General features: G+C 34.3%; 2 protein-coding genes across 8 annotated transcripts in view; both read right to left on the bottom strand.

The window, feature by feature from the left end:
- The window catches only part of pask (PAS domain containing serine/threonine kinase), a 33,501-nt gene extending 24,767 nt beyond the window's left edge, over window positions 1-8,734 (bottom strand). For 2 of the 4 annotated variants that reach the window (XM_087241313.1, XM_087241316.1), the window contains exons 1-6: window positions 8,510-8,734; window positions 8,191-8,378; window positions 6,595-6,812; window positions 4,920-5,084; window positions 4,613-4,750; window positions 3,861-3,995 (exon numbers count right to left, since the gene is read on the bottom strand). In XM_087241313.1, the coding sequence (XP_087097439.1) occupies window positions 3,861-3,995; window positions 4,613-4,750; window positions 4,920-5,084; window positions 6,595-6,812; window positions 8,191-8,368 (834 nt within the window). In that variant the 5' untranslated portion in view covers window positions 8,369-8,378; window positions 8,510-8,734. Of the gene's footprint in view, window positions 1-3,860; window positions 3,996-4,612; window positions 4,751-4,919; window positions 5,085-6,594; window positions 6,813-8,190; window positions 8,379-8,497 lie in introns of all 4 variants that reach the window. The other 2 variants (XM_087241315.1, XM_087241314.1) reach the window with 2 other exon arrangements.
- Window positions 8,735-10,347: 1,613 nt separating this feature from the next.
- kcnab1b (potassium voltage-gated channel subfamily A regulatory beta subunit 1b) overlaps window positions 10,348-19,896 on the bottom strand; it is a 105,674-nt gene continuing 96,125 nt past the window's right edge. For all 4 annotated transcript variants that reach the window (XM_087241357.1, XM_087241358.1, XM_087241355.1 and 1 more), the window contains 6 exons: window positions 18,591-18,676; window positions 16,595-16,715; window positions 16,417-16,511; window positions 14,481-14,601; window positions 12,764-12,852; window positions 10,348-11,360 (listed from right to left, as the gene is read on the bottom strand). In XM_087241357.1, the coding sequence (XP_087097483.1) occupies window positions 11,271-11,360; window positions 12,764-12,852; window positions 14,481-14,601; window positions 16,417-16,511; window positions 16,595-16,715; window positions 18,591-18,676 (602 nt within the window). In that variant the 3' untranslated portion in view covers window positions 10,348-11,270. The remainder of the gene's footprint in view (window positions 11,361-12,763; window positions 12,853-14,480; window positions 14,602-16,416; window positions 16,512-16,594; window positions 16,716-18,590; window positions 18,677-19,896) is intronic.

Genomic DNA, 19,896 nt, shown 5'->3' with positions numbered 1-19,896 from the left:
TCCTTATTGACTGTGTAGGTCCGTTTAAAAAGTCCAAAAGTGGTAATCAATTTCTGCTCACAGTGATGTGTTTAGCCACTCGATTTCCTGAAGCAATTCCTTTGAGAAAAGTCACTGCACCTGTTGTTGTTAAGGCATTAGTAAAGTGTTTCTCGACTTTTGGTTTGCCTAAAATAGTGCAAAGTGACCAGGGCACTAATTTCATGTCCAAGCTGTTCAAACAGGTCATGCAAAATTTAGGAATCACACATCGCACCTCCAGCGCTTACCATCAAGAAAGCCAAGGAGCTCTGGAGCGTTTTCACCAAACTTTGAAGTCGATGTTGAGGAAATATTGCATGCAGACTGGTAATGAGTGGGATGAAGGTATTCCAATGCTGATGTTCGCGATTAGAGAGAGTGTTCAGGAGTCACTCGGCTTTAGCCCAGCTGAGTTGGTCTATGGATACCAATTGCGCGGACCTTTGAAGGTTCTAAAAGATCAAATTCTGGAAACTGACAATTCAAAAACGAATGTTTTAGAGTACGTAACGAAGTTTCGAGCAAGGTTGCAGACCGCTTGTTCAATTGCTAGAGATTCACTTGCCCGTGCGCAAAAAGAAATGAAACGAACATTTGACAAAAAGGCAGTTGCGCGTTCTTTTAAGCCTGGTGACGCAGTTCTTGTTTTTATGCCTATACCTGGTTCTTCACTGTCAGCTAAATTTTTCGGACCGTACGAAGTGAAAGAAAAATTGAGCGAGACTAATTATGTGATCTGTACACCCGACCGAAGACGAAAAACCCGCACTTGTCATGTGAATATGCTTAAACTTTATCATTCGAGGGCACAGGATGATGCTGAGAAAATGACGGATAATGCTGTTATTTCTGTTGTTGCTGTGACAGAAAATCCTGTTGATGCTGATGAAGATGGGCTTATGTTTCCAAGTATTTCTCAGTCTACCGTGAGTTTGTCTAATTCTGAGATTTTAAAAGATCTTGATTCACATTTTAAAAACTTGACTGTTGATCAGAAACGTGATCTTGTGACATTAATTTCTGAATTTAAGTGTCTGTTTAATGATGTGCCAACACTCACAAATGTCATTCAACATGACATTGATGTCAAAGATGCTCGTCCAGTCCGACAGCACGCTTACAGAGTAAATTCTGTGAAACGTTCAGTTATGCAACAAGAGGTTGACTATTTGCTGGATAATGGTCTTGCTAAGCCTAGCTCTAGTCCATGGAGTTCTCCGTGTATTTTAGTGCCAAAATCTGATGGTTCTTTTAGATTCTGCACAGATTTTAGAAAAGTGAATGCACTAACGGTTCCTGACAACTATCCACTTCCTAGAATGGAGGATTGTGTTGACAATGTAGGATATGCCAACTTTGAGTAAATTAGACATGCTGAAAGGTTATTGGCAAATACCACTTTCGTCTAGAGCATCTGATATTGCTGCTTTTATCACTCCAGATGCGTTTGCACAATATACGGCCATGGCGTTCGGACTGCGAAACGCACCTGCTACCTTTCAGAGGTTAGTAAACACAGTTTTAGCCGGTATTCCTAATTGTAGCGCTTATTTGGATGATGTTGTTGTTTATTCCAGAGATTGGAGTGAACATTTGAAGTCATTACGTGATGTATTTCAACGTTTTGCAAATGCTTCATTGACCCTTAACTTAGCAAAATGTGAGTTTGGTCAGGCGAAGGTGACTTATTTGGGAAAAGAAGTGGGACATGGTCAAGTTCGACCTGTGGAAGCGAAAGTTGAGGCTATATCTGAGTTCCCAGTTCCTACGACGCGGCGTGAACTCCGAAGATTTCTCGGAATCGCTGGTTATTATCGCAGCTTCTGTAGAAATTTCTCGTCAGTGGTTAGTCCATTAACTTCACTCTTAAGCCCTTCTAAATCGTTTGTGTGGGATGAAAAATGCCAATATGCATTTGAAAGTGTGAAAACACTGTTGAGTAGTTCACCAGTTCTTGCAGCCCCTGATTTAAATCGTCCATTCAAACTTGAGGTTGATGCAAGTAATGTTGGCGCTGGTGCTGTGTTACTGCAAGATGATGAGCAGGGTATAGCTCACCCGGTGAGTTATTTTTCGAGGAAGTTTAACAAGAATCAGTTAAACTATTCTGTGATTGAAAAGGAGACACTTGCTTTAATTTTTGCTTTGCAACACTTTGAAGTATATGTTGGATGTAGTGTACAACCTTTGATCGTTTTTACGGATCATAGTCCACTGACATTTCTTTCAAAGTTGTATAATCACAATCAGAGATTGACACGGTGGTCACTCTTCTTGCAAAGTTACAACCTGGATATTAGGCACAAGAAGGGAGTTGAGAATATTCTAGCGGATGCACTGTCACGAGTATAAACTTTTTTTTTTTTGTTTTGAAAAAGAGTTTATTCTTAAGTGGGGGAGTGTTACGAACCGCACAGTTTTGCTGCGTGTATGTTCTTTCTGTCTTTCTCTTTCTCTCTCTCTCTCTCTCTGTACCGGCCCTGTCATTTTCTCAGGTACCGCCTACTTTGGAGCACTATTGGCTGACAGGACTGCCAATCCTAATCAACCGTGTGACGATGACTTCTCTCTCTGCCAATCGCGTTCGTTGCAGAGCCCTTTAAAAACGGAAGCGGCAACGGGGAGAGATCAGCTGTTGTTGTTTTGGCGTGTTGTCTGTTTGGTGGTGTCCGTGTGCGTTGTCGCTATTACTGATGTGTGCTTTGATTGAGATTTATTGATGTTGACTTTGAGTGAGTAATTGATGACTTTGAGTGAGATTTGTTTGAGAGTTCTGACGTGTGTTTCTACATCTATAGCCCGCTAATGCTCCATTCAAAACCTTCTGTGATTTGACAAGGGAGATCTGGAACAACATAGTAAGTCACGTGACATACATATTTGCACGCAGGATTATTGATGTATAGACACACTAGTTAGCGAAGTGCGCTAATTTTGTATTTTTATTTATTAGTTAGAGTAAGTTCAGGGCGCTTTGCGCTGAAGACTTTTCTTTTCATATTGTTATTTTCTTGTTTAGTGGATTGGGGAGGAGATTAAGGGAATGTTTTTGTTATATTTATTTCTTTGATTTCCATGCGCAAACTTCAGTTCCCTCTCCTATTTGTCTTGATTCTTTTCAAATTTATCTTATGGTTTGTAAATATTGTAAATAATGTGGGAGCAATAAATCTTTTGCGGTGCTAATTTGTTGTTTGGTGTTTTCTTTTGCCATTTTTCAACATCAGTTTATACTTTGGTCATCTTTATGTTACTCCTTTTAATACCCTAGACAAATTGCCATCAAGGATTGTAACAATAATCATTGATGAGATGCTTATGATAAGCCGTTGTTTGTTTACCTTCAAGCTTTGCGTGTGCCTGTGAAATAGCCTGAGCGCCTGCACACGCACATATTATGAACATCTTGACATGCAAAAGTGATCCTGCGAAAGTTGTTCACAATATTGATCATCCACAGAGTTTGTAATTTAGTCAGATGTTTACAAATACAAGCGCAGCCGTTTAATGCTCATTTCTGGTTAATGATGTCAGAATTTACCGGTATTTTGGAATGGATGTGTGAATGCTCTTTTCCGGAAAATTTCCGTAACGTCCTCGCCTGTGTGAACAGTGCTTTTTTGAATATACCGGTAATGTCATTCCGGAAAATTTCTGGATATTTACCGGTATCACTGTGTGAAAGGGGCTAATGATATATGTAATCATAAATAATCGATCATAATCATGATTCAAACTTATTTTATTGCATCAATGACTGCTAACTAACTAACTAGCTAAACCTAAACTAACTAGGAGTTTGCTGCAAGAGTTGGTGACACATAAGAAATGATAGTGACCTTCGGTGTTGTCCTGCAATGGAAAGGGATCTGTAGTGATGGCATCAGAGATATGATCGACAGGCCAGTCATCTCCTCAGCAGCTTGGTAACCATTGAGATGAGCAAACGTGGCATCACAACTGAGGATTCCACCCTGAGAAAAGAGGAGATATAACTTTGTTTTCCCGGTGTAATCAATTTAATACATTCCTGAATGCATACTTGCTAAACAAAGATATTAAAAAGCCATATAAGAAAGGCACAGTAGTTTCATTTAAAATGTTAGATCTCCTCAAAATTAAAATCCACTAATGATTTCTCAACTCCATGTTATTCCAGAAGCATAAGTGAATTGTTAATATTCAGAACATAAATTGATCCATTTCTGATTAAATCTGAGAATTTTCTATACCTCCACTAAAAGTCTATTTCCTCTGAAACTTTAGCAAAAAGACAAAAAAAAAAAAAAAAAAAGAAATCCATCGACACAAGAACAAACCTAATAGGCTTAGGTTTGTGTAACTAAATTTGATTATGGCAAACATTATTCGCTAATCAATTTTTTTACATGAATAAAAGCCTAAATTAAATGTGTATTTTATATAATTTTTTGTAAAGCGATCATGTCTTTTCAGAAGACTAGGGTTAAACTGATCATTCCAGTTAAAAAATAAAATACGAATAAAATCAACATCATTACAAATGCTTACAAATGTACTACATAAGCAAATTCTTTCAGTGCCCAGTTAGCTGGAAGGCAACGAGTCTCACATTTTGAGTGAAGGTCACATGTGCTGTGATTCTTTCCACTCGCTCCAGCAGGAGCTCTAAGATCTGCTGCGGTTTCTCTGGTATCTGCAGCCACACAGACACAGAAAACTCCGCTCCTGTTAAACTCACTGCAGTCACCTGTGGAGAGAACGAGCTTTAATTACTGACGCTCACATCCAGTGAAGGAAAGCAGACTTCAGAGCACAGACAAAATATACAGCATGGAAGAATTTAAATATTCATGATTCAAAAAAAGTTTAGCGAAAACTACATGAAAGGTTATTTAATTAACCGCAGTGTTTCATACCACTTTTGATGAAATAGTAACTAGATTCCCATCAGAATCCAGAGCCTCCTCCTTCAGGACTTCTAGCATCTGACTGGATCTTAGGAGAGAGGTCAACTTCCTGCCCATCAAATCACTGTATGCACACTCAAACAGCTTACATGCGTGTTCATTTGCATCCAAAACCTTGAAAAAACAGGTTACTAAAATGAATAATCATGTAATACAATTTAATACTTAATAAATACTTAAGAATTTAGTAGCACTGCACAACAGAAATTCCTTACATATTGCTTAATAACAGACAAAAAGCTGTTTTACTGTTCTGGAAAAATGTTAATCACTCGATTGCTAAACTATGGCTAGAAGAATTAATATTAGGGCTGCACACTATATCGTTTGAGCATCGATATCGCAATGTGCATTTATAGACAAATGTTGAGTTGATATTTTCACCAGGAGCCACAGTTGCAAGTATAACAGTAACAGAATACAAATCGATTATTTGTGTTTTTAAGGCCTGTGATTGTGTGAGGATTTCAAGGGACTTTAACGCATTCAGAGACAAGAAATTGCTCTAGTTTGTATCCATTATGAAGGTTAAATTTATTAAATTATTAATATGAAGACTATACAGTGCTGTTTTATATTTGATTATTCGATTTCTGTATCCGAATACTATTAAGACTCCCAAGAAAATTGTAACACACTGTTTATTTCACTTGCATCTTTGAGCTGTTGTATTTACCAATGATTGAAATAAGTTCAGTAAATTTTATGCAAATTTAATTAATTGTTTCCAGATAGAGCTATTGAAATCATCTGGTAAAATGATATTGATATCACGATATAGATTGCAGAAAAACAAAACATTGCAATGGCAGATTTTTCCAATATCATGCAGCCCCAATGGATATGTACTTAGCACTTGGAACATATGCCTGTCACGATTAGGAATTTTTGTTGTGCGATATATTGTCACAGAAATTGTTGCGATAAGTGATATCGTTTTCATTTTGAGATCCTTTTTTACCTCTGATTATATGCTTATATAACAGCATAAGAATGCAAATAGCCATTAACACTTTAACTCTTAAGGTTATTCAGATTCTATAATTTGATGTTAAAAATGTAAAAGTCCTATTGTATATACCAATAATTGTCCTATTAGGTAAATGTCCAATTATAAACCTTGACACCAGTGAAGTAGAACGTAAATAAAATTGTAAAATGGCTATAAATTTGTTTGTGAATTTGTAAATATATATTGCAACGGTCATCTCCGGGTATTGCATGATAAGTCCATATATTGATTAATGTGACAGGCCTATTGGAATGAACCAGATATTTTAAAGGCAACATTGGACAATTTCACAAAATTTGGGGACCTTTCTTCTGTCACTTCATGAGGAATTCTATTAACTTAAGCAATGTATTGTAACTAAAAAGTTGTTTTGATTATCACAGTATTGGATACTTTGAGGCTGGGTTTGGGTTGCTCTTTACTTTTGTTTGTTTTTGTAAGCTTTGTAAGTTTTTCAATTACCATATAAAACTTATTTCACACAAAAAATTTTTTTTAAAAATCAATAGCATTATCAATAAGCATACATCTAAATAACTAGGTATAGAGTCCCTGTAACCAAAATAATGGGGAAAAAAAAAAAAGAGTTTGAACAGCACAATTATCCGATACCTGTGATGTGCTACTGTTAATGGAGAGAACAGCTTTATTGGGGTTGATGGTGAGAGCTGTGCTTCTCTTCTCTGGAGCAGTAGAGATGAGCTGTCTGAGAAGAGAGCTCTCCAACACAGGAGACGCAGCAGCTGATGATGGAGACACTGAGAGCGAGCACTGCAGATCAGAAATCTGAAGATTCCTCATCGCCACTGACGAACTGACCTGAGAATTACCTTTTGGAGACCAAACATAAACTTTCAGTCATTAATTAATTAAAGGCTTAGTTCACTTCAAAATAACAATAATTACTCAACTACACGTATTTTAAAATGAAATCCAGGTCTTCTATAACAGCAGCAGTCATTCATAAGATGTTAAAAGTTCAGAAATTTAAACAAATACATTGTTAAAACATTCCATGTGATATTAGTGGTTCAGCTGTAATCATATAAAGCTCCAAGAACACTTTTTGTGGCAAAAAAACTACTATATTTATACATCTATATTTTCTCTCCTGACTTCTTGCCAGTAGAGTCAACAGCACAACACACAAGCATAATCATATTGCCTGTAGTAAACAAGCACTCTGACCTGATAGGGAAGACAATTTTTTTGTACACTGTGTGATTACAATTGAACCTCTTTTGTGGGCTTTGAACGTCTCAAGACCTTTGCCGTTTATGGAGGATAAAAAAAGCTCTCAAATTTATTTAAAAATTAATAATTACTCAGGGGATTGAAACAACATGGGGCTGAGAAATTAATAATTTGTACATTTTATAATTAATTTACTTACTTTAAATGGATGGTTCACTTACATTTAAATTCTATCATCATTTAGTCAATCTCTTGTTCCAAAAAGTTTATTTCTGCTGTTGAACACAAAAGATGATATGCTGAAGAATATACTGCAGAAAGCAGCTGCCGTTTACTTCTATAGTATTTTTTGTTCCTACTATGGATATAAAATGGCTGCTGGTTTACAACAGTCAGAACATCTTGTTTAGTTTTCAACATAAAAATAAATTCATAAACGTTTAGAACCACTTGAATGAGAGTAAAATGCATAAATATATATATATATATATTTTTTTTTTGTGAAACTATCCCTTTACGTCGACTACTTTGGCATAAGTACACTAATAAATAATGCTCAATAATGATTTATTGGTTTATGATAATAATGATACTTTAAATGGTTTCTAAGCATTGAACAGCATTTAACAGACCTCCATTCTTCATCATTCACTCAGCCCATTACTTGTTTCAAACAAAGTTTATTTCTTCTGTCCAACACTAAAGACATTCTGATTAAAGCAGAAACCTGTGACCATTAACTTCTATAGCAGGAAAAACGATAAACATGGAAGTCATGTGATCCAGATGTTCAGCATTCTTCAAAATATATTCTTTTGTCTTCAGCAGACGAAAAAAAAAACTCACAAAGGTTTAAAGGCACTTGAGGAACAGTAAATAGTGTATAAATGTTCATTTTTGTGTGAACTATCCCTTTAAGTCACTGTATTGACGTTTTTCTGCTGTATTGTCTTACTAATTTGCTGTCATTATTACATTCAGTGTTTTCAGCGTCCACAGAAGCGCCAGGCCCACCTGAAGTGTCCATGCGGCTCAGAGTGCAGTTTCGCGCTGAAGGGAAGGACTGGTTCATGCAGAAAGAGTCACTCTTCATCAAACTGCTGATACTGCAGCCATCATCATCATCATCAGCAGCAGCAGCACAAACACCGCCGCCACTGGGGCCGCTCCTCCGGCCGTGCGACAGCCACATCTCTAATGCGCTTCAATCAAAGCGGACAGTCACAAACATGATTCAAACCGACGACCTTATTGTTTTCAAGACAAGCGAAACATCTGTGCACAAAAATATCGCAGAATAAACTAATATGTGGTGACTCACTCACTCACTCACCCACCGCACTGCTCGCTTCAACAACACTCTTGCTGTGCTTTCAGTTTACTGCCTGCTGCCTTGGAGACAGAAAGGGCGACTGTTCCTTCTTTCTAGTTAGACAATAAAACGCAACGATAAACAATAAAACAAACTATTGCTCAGAAATAAACTAGTATTTTTCAGTTCTCGGCGACCATGACAGAGCAGTTGCGACGTGTTTGTGTAAAGTATAGCGAGGCCTTCAATGTTTGGCGCGTATAGAAATCGAAATAAGATGACGGTAGGAGAAGAGCCAATGAAAAAATACAATTTTGTAACTGACAGGGAATTTATCCAATAGAAAACTGCAAGAGGCGGAGCTTAAGCTATCGAGGAAAAGGCGTAGTTTCTATGGAGACTCATGTTTATGTTATTTTCAGTATTTTCTCTGCCTCATACGACCCAGTCTTATTAGTTCGATAATGCCCTAGTTTTTCTACTTCTTTAAATTAGTTATGCTTCGTATTTAATTTTAACTGTACTTCTGCAGGTTATTTTTGTCTCCAGGTGGCATTTAATTTAGTAACACAAGTTTTCCCCCACACAATTAACCAATTTGGAACAATAGGTACATTTTATTTAGAAACAAGTTTTTATATATATATATATTTATTTATTTATAAATTATAATTTTTTTTTTATAAAAAAAATATTTTTTTATCAAGATTGGTGGGAGAGGGGTATGTGGTCGTCGGTTTTCCATCTATTGGACAAAGAGGGTGAGGTTCTCAGTCATAGAAACGTTCTGTGAAAAATTTAACTTTGAATGTGATCATAAGCAATACAGTATGGGTATTGAAATCTATCCAGAAGGTATTTCTAATGATAGTTAATAATGTGGTTACCAATATAAATGACACACTTCATCTGCCTTATCTGCTCATAAATGGACAATATTTTATTCAGAGTGAAAAACCTAATAAAATAATAAGATCAATATTAGCCCAAGATAAATTTCCAATACAATCTATAGTGGAAATATTGTCCTTACTTTTTTTCCAAGAGCTCTACTAACAATATCAAATTAAGAGCACTGGTTCTTTCCTTCCCCATACCTCCCAAAGAAGTACATTTTTAAATATTCAATGATATTTAACCAGCTTCTGAGTTTCCTAGAAATAGATTTAATTTTAAATCACAGCAATTGTACATTTTGTGAGGTTGACATTGAAATAACTGCACTTTTACTTTTGAATGTTTATATAGCAGAATATTTTAATTTGATTCATTCGAATGGTTAAAGGTTTCTCTCAAGATGTCCATCAATTTTCCTAAAATTATATTTTCTTTGGTTTATTAGGGAAATATGTTAACATTTAATTTGTATTGAACATTATTCTAATTTTGGAGAAATTTTATATTCAGAAATGCAAGTGCCTTAAAACAAAACCACTGTTTTTAGCTTTCCAAAAGGAATGTTGTTTATATTGTAAAGTTGCTCAAATCAAAATGTGGAAGAAGACTGTTTAGGTTATTGAAATATTTTAAATTAATAGAAGACCTGGTAGTGTAAATGTTTTTTCTTTCTTTTTTTTTAATTATGTCTGTGTGTCTATTCTAGGGTTTAAGTCTATTTATTTGTATTATAATTTTATTGATTTGATTATAATTTGTGCTCTGTTCTATAAACGTAGATGAAAGTTGTAAATTGAATTTTGCTTTATTGTAATTATGTTATAATGCAATAAAAAATAATTTTAAAAAGGGAAAAAATGGAAAAAAAAGTAACTTTTTATCCCAATGTTCATCAAACAGCAAGGTCAATTTAGTTAAAATACTCTCATTTGTTTATTAACGTATAAAAACCACACAACCTGTAGATGCACATTTTTTATTTAGATGTTAAAGCACTCGACATAATGCATTAATTAACAGCTTCATTATTTTCAAGTTTGTAAACATTTTGACCCTATTTTATTTCATATAGTACCTTATTTACTAGATGTTTACAGTAGTTGTGCATTTCTATCAACTCTCTGGACTCAAGTATGTACTGCTTAACAGTTCAGAAGTGACCAAATACAGCAGCAAGCATTTAAGTCTTTAACCAGTCGTTAATAAAGTGAAACTTTATCACTGGAAAAGCATTTGAATAAACTAAACTTCTTTTATATTATTCTTTTGAAATGACTTGAGAAGTAAGAAATTATTGTACTGATTAGACATGACACAAATTGCAGAGGTAACACACACAAACAGTCTTAACAAGATGGTGGGAGCAACATTTAAACACAAAAACAGCCCACTTCGCTGTTGATGGCTTTTTAATCCAACATACCAATGCACACATCTTACAAAGTACTCGCAGCTCTGTAATACGTCACAGTTTTTACATTCTTGGTGCACTTTCCTTTCTTTATTTCCCTCATTTCATTGTGTTTTTTTTTTCTAGACAGTATTCAGAGCCTTTTCAGAATGGTTGTCCGGAGGTCAAGGGTCAAGACCAGGTTTACTTTGGCACATATGGGTGATGGACAGCTGAATGCAAAAGCTCGCAGATGAGGGAGCTTTTGTGCTTCACAGGCATGTGCGTCTATCTCCACAGACATCTTAATGCAAGGTTGAGCTCAGGTTTAGGTCGAACAGAAGCATGCATAACACTTTAGCATTTCTACTGTAACGGTAACAACAGCTCTCTGCAGGGAGAAGTGGACAGAAGACAGTGGGAATCACACACTGCCGACACACGAGGGCTGAATCGGGATCCTGAGTCTCAAGGCTTACAGGTTCACAGAAAGGCCTAGTGATGGTAGTCCTTCTTACTGTGCGGACGATTTCCCAGGATTTTATCGATGTCCGAGGCCACGTGAGCGGTAATCTTTGGAAGAACCTGTCAGTGAAGTAAATGCACCATTAAAAACAAATGCAACTTGAGGGAAAAGCTCGGCTAATTCTTTACTCAACAAGATATCATTGCTGATTATCATGATTTTAGATTCATTTATAGGGGTCAAGTTGATTTTTAGAGCTTGGTAACTTTTTCGCAGTACAAAGCGCTCAGTTAGACAACCAGCTGGAACAAGATGATCTGAATTAGTGGCTTTTCATCCAACTGACTCCAAGCATCCAATAATAATAACATTTAATGTTGTTTATGATTCACTGGATTATATGAAAGCTTGTTTCCACCCCAGTAAAACACTAAATTACAGCTTTTATCCTCAGAATTGCATCTAAAAATGTAGACCCTTACAGAAATTTCACATGCGTTTCACATGTGAAATTCACATGTGATCACATGTGCATGTGAAATTGCACCTGAACAAGCTAATCAAGGTCTTACTAGGTATACTTGAAACACCCAGGCAGGTGTGTTGAGGCAAGTTGGAGCTAAACCCTGCAGGACGCCGGACCTCCAGGAACGAGATTGATAATCAATGATCAATCTTTATACCAATGAAGGGTGGAACGGTGGCTCAGTGTTTAGTACTGTCGCCTCACAGCAAGATGGTCACTGGTTTGAGTCCCGGCTGGGTCAGTTGGCGTTTCTGTGTTAAGTTAGCATGTTCTCCCCATGTTCGTGTGGGTTTCCTCTGGGTGAATTGGGCAAACAAAATTGTCCATAGTGTATTAGTGTGTGTGAATGTGAGAGTGTATATGTGTTTCCCAGTACTGGGTTGTGGCTGGAAGCGCATCCGCTGCGTAAAACATATGCTGTAACAGTCGGTGGTTCATTCAGCTGTGGCGAACCCTGATAAATAAGGGACCAAGCCAAAATAAAATGAATGAATGAATATTACATTGAGCACAAAAGAAATTACTTTGAAACATGTTGGATATGGGTAGCCATTGAAATACAATGGAATTCAACAGCTACAACTTTTTAGCTTTTTTCAAAATATCTTCGTTTGTGTTCAACAAATAAAAGCATTTTAAATATGTTCCGATATTTAGGTAAAGGAGGACAGAATTTTCATTTTTGGGTGAGCTATCCTTTTAAATGTTTAAGACTGTTATCCAAGCGTTTAGTAAGCTCTACAGTACATAAAACCATCTTCTACCTGAAGCTGATTTAGTTGCATTAGCGTGTGAAATTTTGCCACAGGACATAAATATACCATCAAGAAATATCCCGTTTTTGATGTTGCAAATGTAAATGAAGCATGAAGCACGACTCAGAAGAAAGGTTACTGATGAAAGCTCAGACTTGTATCAGGGTACCAGAGCTTGTGGGACAGCAGTGATTTTACAGTGTGTGTGTATGTGTTTGAGATGCTTTGATAAATCCCTTGCCTGAATCGCCCCCAGGTTCTCTGTGAGTTGCGCAGGGTTTGAGGTCCCCAGGAGAACAGAACTTACTCCTTCATTACGGAGGCACCAAGCTGCACAGAGGAACACGGAGAATAGACTTATGAGGGAGCTGTACTTTGGTTTTACAGTATACAGTATGAATGAACTTTTCCAGACAGTGAATCATGGGAATCTCAATTGAACCAGGCTCTGGTCAGACACCGCAGAGAGATGCTTTTGTGCCAACACTTTGTGAGCAAACTAGATATTTAAAATGCATTTTAAAATATGTCAGTGTTTATATTTAAATGACTAAAATCAGGATAAAAATAACAGAATGATTATGATGATGATAATTATAATTGTTATTGTTATGAATAAAACAGAAAATAAAAACAAATGAAAAATATTACTGACTTTTAAAACAATTGAAATAACAATCAAAATAATGAAATTATTTTCCAAGAAAATATATTATTAATGACAAATGTATCACCTGAAAACTAATTATGATGGCAGTACCTTTTATTTATTTATTTATTTATTTAGGAAATTTAATTTTTATTTTATTTTTAAATGATTATTATCTTTTTTTATGTATTCCCTCATTTGTTAGGGGTTAAATTGTTTGGGGAAGAGGTTGTTCTGAAAAAAATATATACTGAAATATCTTAAATAAAAAGTAAAAAAAGAAAGAAAAAAAGAATAATGATAATAATAAAACAATAATAATAAACAAGACAAAATAGCTATTGGCTATTTTTAAAATACACAAAACATTAAATCAAATAACAAATATACAAACAAAATGTTATACATAATGTTTATTATTAATATTATTATTATTATTATTATTATTATTATTATTATTATTATTAATAAACAAAAATAAACAATTACTGAATATAAAAAAACACATCAAAAGTATTAAAATAACTTATTACAAACACTTTTTAAAAAATAAAATCTATATATTTTACATTATTATTACTGTTGTTGTTTTTATCCAAGAAATAAAATAAAATTAAATAAATACTGACTTTTAAAACAATTAAAACAAATTATTTCACTAAAATGTATTATTATTATTATTATTATTATTAACAATAATAAACAAAAACAAGACAAAATAGCTATTGACTATTTTAAAAATACACAACACAAATACCAAATATAAACAAAATGTTTTATAGAATATTTATTATTATTATTACTATTATTAAACTAAATTTTATGAACAATTACTGACAATTTTAAAAATAAACAATGAAGTCTAAAATAATAATTATTAAAAGTATTTTAATAAAATACATATTTTTACATTATTATTACTATTTTGATAGTTATTATCAAAAAATTAAACAAAATAAACATAATTGCTGACTATTATAAAACACTATTAAAGCATACATCTTTCTATAAAAATATAAGTGTGATTAGTAGTAGTAAAAAAAAAAAAACTTTTCTATACACAACTAATTTCCCATTTCTTGAAACCCAAGTTACATGTAATGTTCAAAAATAATTTACGAAAAGTATTTATCCATCAAATGCTATTTAACAAACAAAATATGATCTGGTGACTTTAAAGCCCTGTGTGTTAATGTCCAGGATCTGTTTCTCAGCAAAAAGATGTGGAGACAGTCAAGTCACCATCACAGTAATAATAGGAGACACAGTGGCAGTCAAAATAAAAATGGGTGAAGTTCTTTTGACCTACCGATGGCAAGTTGTGGCAGCGTACAACTGAGCCGCTCAGCGATGTGGGTCAATTCCTTAAGCTTGGCCTGCTGCTTTCTGCCATCCTCACCTAGAATCTTCTCCTTTAACCACTGATATGACTGTGCAGAGAGACAGAAAACCCTGAAAACAACCACGGAAAACCTGCCATCCTCATCCCTGCGTAATCTAAACTACAGGTCAATCAGTGATATATTTTCATGTTTTTTAAAAGATGCATATTCTGGTTGCATTTATTTGATTAAAATTCTGTAAAAACTTTTGTTTTCAAATTGAATGTAGTTTAAAATGAAATTTGACTGAATGTTCAGCATCATTATTCTACACGATTCTTCAGAAAGCATCATATTATGCTGATCTGCTACTCAAGACACATTTATTATCATTATTGTGACTGGTAGTGTATATGAGCACTTTATCACTTTTTGCAAGCCCAGGCTGTCCTATTAAACATTTGGAATATATCTGATTTTACACACAATTCTAGCATTCGTTTAACTGGATATGGTTCAGTTTCGGGCTGTGCAATATGACAATATATATATCTTATGGACAAAATATCTCTATCCATTTTTTACATGGTGTCGCAAAATACATTGTTTACGTTAATACGTTTTCATCATGTGGGTTACCACAATCTGGATATCAGCAGAGTTTGTATTACAGCATGGTGGAGAAGTTGCTACACTAAAAAAATCTGTTGAACTGCATTATGGGACGTTGATTTCTGCTCTGTCGACTTTTGATGTTGAAAATTCAACACTACAGTTAAACAAAGCGACTTTTATTGATAATTTAGTAGTTTAATAATAATATTACGTATATCTCTATACAATATTATATAGAGAAATAAGTCTGTAAAATAACAGAATATATGCTGGCAGTTTATTACAAGGTTTTTGTAGCGTAATATACAACACCAACCCAGACAATATATCTCTTTAAACCAACAAACTATTCAAAATGTTAATAAAAGTCACTTTTTTGATTTCTTTAAAGTTTTCAAGGTCCCATAGTGCAATTCAAAAGCGTAAATAAATAGGGGAAAACAAAAAGTAAAAATATGAATCACAAAATATGGAAAACTGCTTATTTACAGATATCTTGAAAACACAATGTTACATTTCACATTTTATTCAGCAATATTTTGTGTTGGGTCTCTTATAATAAGCTTTTATTTATTTTTATATTTATTTATAATTTTGTATACATTTTTATACGGTGACTGAAGCTCTGCACAAGACTTTTGGCCAGCGGAGAAATTAAAATGGTCGTGCCCAACTGAGTCTGGTTCTCTCAAGGTTTTTTTTTCTTCACACCTATCAGGTGAAGTTTTTTTTCCCTCTCCGCTGTCGCCACTGGCTCGCATGGTTCAGGATTGGTAGAGCTACGCATCGATGAATTTGCTCTTCAGTGTTTGAACTCTCAGTAATGATTAAATCACACTGAACTGAGCTAAACTGAACTGAACTTAAACACTAAAAACTGAACTACACTGTTCCAGTTACTATGACCATTTGTCGGAAGTTGGTTTGACACAATCTACATTGTAAAAGCGCTATACAATAAAAGCTGAATTGAATTGAATTAAACATGCTTGAGTCATTCTCAATCAAACATTTGCCCATAAAGTGATAAAGATAATTATACATGAATGAGTATGTTTTTGAGCCTATATTAATGTCAAAAAGAAATAGTATTTTCTTTTTAGTGGGCAATATTAACTGATTGAATTTACAGATGTTTTTAACATTTTTAAAATATCTTCTTTTGCGGTCAGTGGTAAAAACAAAACCCTAAACAAGTTAGTGACATGAAGTGAAGGGTGAGAAAAATAATGACAGAATTTTCATTTTTGGCTGAACTGTCTTTTAAAGAAAATGACGTGTATACTGTGCAATACAGGTTTAAAGTACCTTCATAGAGGCTCTGGAGGATTCTGGGATGCCGTTTTCATATTTTCCTGTGATGATGCCGCAGGCCAAAGGAGACCAGGACACCACACCAACACCTAAGGTACACCAATGTGTCTTTAGGCTTTTTCAGAAGGCATTTGACAAATGTACTGTAAATAGAGTATGTGCTTGTTTTTACCAATTTTGTGGTAAAGCTCTGGTAGTTGCATCTCCACTTTGTCCCTCTGAAATAAATGATACTCGGCTTGTTCACACACAGGAGGAATCAGATTAAACTGCCTCGCTACAGAATACGCCTCCTACAGGAGAAAAAGAGATGAGAAGAAAATGATATTTACACAGGTAATCAACACACAAGCACGCATTCTGTATTCTTTAGATTTGTTAGCTGGTATATATACAGTTAAAGACAAAATGATTAGCCGTCATGTGAAATTGTAATTCTTTTTTTAAATATGTGACAAGTGCTGTATGACAGAGAGAAGATTTTTAAAATCCATTTTTAAACATAATTGTTTTAATAAATGATTTCTAATTACTAATTTCTGTTGTCTTTGCCATGCTGTTATTTAGCAAGATAATAGTATTGGGTAACTAGACCAGTTAGGTTAAATACTATAGGCAAGTCATTGGATAACAATGGTTTGTTCTGTTGACAATCAAAAAACTATATTTCGAAAGAGGTCGAATAATTTTGACGTCAAAATGTCATTTTAAAAACTGCTTTTATAGCATCCAAAATAAAATAAGTAACACAACTAAATAAAATTATTCAACACAATACAAATAAAATTGAAGTCAGAACAATTAGTCCCCCTTTGATTTTTTATTTATTTTTTAATTAGGACAGTAAGGTCTGACTTTGCTTAGACAAAAGTCTTGCTACTAACAGAAATAATGTACAGAATAGAATATAAAATCATGGTGCAGTGGAAAAAGAATTAATATTGTGTATGACTCTGCAATGACTCAAATAACTAATTAAACAAGTCATCTGGAATGGCAAAGAAAGCGTTCCTGCAGGACTCCCAGAGTTCATCAAGATTCTTTGGGTTCATCTTCAATGCCTTCTCCATCTTACCCCAGACATGCTCAATAAGGTTCATATCTGGTGACCAGGCTGGTCGAAATATGAGAATGAGCGCTATTCTGCTGAGGAATTTGCCCTCTCCTGTGGTTTGTAATTTAATGGGCAGCACAAATGTCTTGATACTTCAGGCTATTGATGTTGCCATCCACACTGCAGATCTCTCGCACGCCCTCATACTGTATGTAACCCCAAATCATGATTATTCCTTCACAAAACTTGACTGATTTCTGTGAGAATCTTTGGTCCATGAGGGTTCCAATAGGTCTTCTGCAGTATTGTGATGATTGGGAGGCAGTTCAACAGATGATTCATCAGAAAAATCTACCTTCTATTTTCCAAATATTTGTTGCTCTTACAACTGGGATCAACGACAAGACTATTGTCAGGTAGTGTATAGTGTATAATAATTACAAATCAAAGTGCAGGATAAATGAAGTGACTGTCTCCAAAAAAAAAAGAAACATTTTTGAATAGTCTGAAATGAGTCATCATTAATTCTATTAAAGCTTTATTTGTATATAGTGTGTTATTAGTTATTATATTGTATATTAATAGTGTTATTTTGACTTTGGAAAGCTGTAAACTTATTATAGGAGACCTTAAAAACTAAATTTAAAACCTTTAGTTTCAAATAATTTCATTTAGTTTAATTCACTTTCAATGGTGTTATGATACTGTAACTTATCTTGTTATTGTAACATTTAACAAATTTATTTTTGCAGCACAGCATTGACAATTGTCAAAGTTAGGTTTCTTTTCTTCCAAAAACTAATTGTTAATGACAAATTAACAGAGCGTAACTTAAATTTTAATTAGGGCATTTGAGCAACTTTTATCAAATCACCTTAGAAAAAAAAACCCATTACTCTTGTGGATCTTGAGACAATGGCACAGACACATTTTAAGATACTTTACTTGCAAGTTATTTTTATTTAATACAGCTCAAATATGCAATTTAGTCCAGCCTTAAGCTCTGTATGTGAAACTGGTGAAAAATATATTAAATATCACTGTATTTTATAATTTTAAATGACAATTACTGAAATGATAAGCAAAAGAAAGAGAGCGCAGAGTCTCCACTCACCATAATCTCCATAGCTGACCAGCGGGACGTGCCCCAGTACATGGACATGCCATGATTAATGACATGAGTCATGGCTCTCACTATCTCTGAAACACACACACACAGACACACTGATATCAGCCGAGATCCTCTCAATCATGTAAAATCAATTGTTTCTGGTCACCATTAGATGGCAGTGTCTACATCCACTTCTTGTACATTAAAAAGAACACAATAATAGGACATAATGGTAGTAGAAACTAAAAGCATGTCCATTGCAGCTACAAATAAAATATATTATGTTTACAATCAGGGCATCTCTAAATTGTAAAAGAAAACAAAATTGATTATATATCCTATGTAATCACAAATAAATGATTAACCAGGGGGAAATTACAGTATAAGCTGTTTTATCCAAGCTTATGAATGTTTTAGTCAAAACATGCTTGTTTTTTCTTGTGAGATCTGGCAACACTGTCAGAGTTCTACAAAGGATCGAGGCTAATAATGCAAAAGAGTCATCTGACGTAACAGGATTAAACGAGAGTAGCATTTCAGCCTGGAGTCAAACTGACACAACAACTCTATATCTCACTAAGCAAGTTGCATTGTACAATGGAACAAAAGTATTTTCAGGAACAGCAGAAAACATTTTTCCATTATTAAATAAATCTTTGATGAAAGATACATTCCTGATATATACTAACCCAGTTCTTTTTTTGTATTTGACATGAGATAGGACACAGTATTGAAACCCTATAGTGAACATTGTCAACTGATTCATCATTGATTAATTCCACTAAGAGCTGACATGTCCTAAAAATCTATTAAACATCTTTGTTGAATGTTAAAAGACATACACTGAGAAGCCAGAATTAAAGTTTTTACAATGTCTTTTTTTAGGCGTGGGTCTTCTTTTCCTCCCTGGAGTTTCAAGCCTTAGACTGATCCACTTCAGTTCATGGCTGACTATATTAAAATGACGTCATTTTCAATTCAGTACTTCACAGTGAAGATTCATTTGAACAGTTAACACAATATAATGTTTACCAACATCAGATTCTATTTTCTGTTAGAGTTAGTGCTCATAAATATCCAAACCTTGAAATGAAAAAAATATTAAATAAATACCAATATGAATTAAGCTACATGTATAAAATGAAGATTAAAATCAAAAGTATTGAATTTTCTATTGACACGATCATGTATTTTTCTAAGGAAACAACTGCTTTATAACTTCAAATATTTGTCAAACATATGGGAACATTAAAGGGTGGCTAAATTTCAAGCACTCTTCTTTAAAACATCACAATATCCTTTTCTGAAT

This window comes from Danio rerio, chromosome 2, assembly GCF_052040795.2.
Source record: "Danio rerio strain M-AB ecotype USA chromosome 2, GRCz13ab, whole genome shotgun sequence".
NCBI classification, from domain to species: domain Eukaryota; kingdom Metazoa; phylum Chordata; class Actinopteri; order Cypriniformes; family Danionidae; genus Danio; species Danio rerio.
Note: the sequence above shows the minus strand (reverse complement) of the source record. Positions and strands in the feature narration are given on the sequence as shown.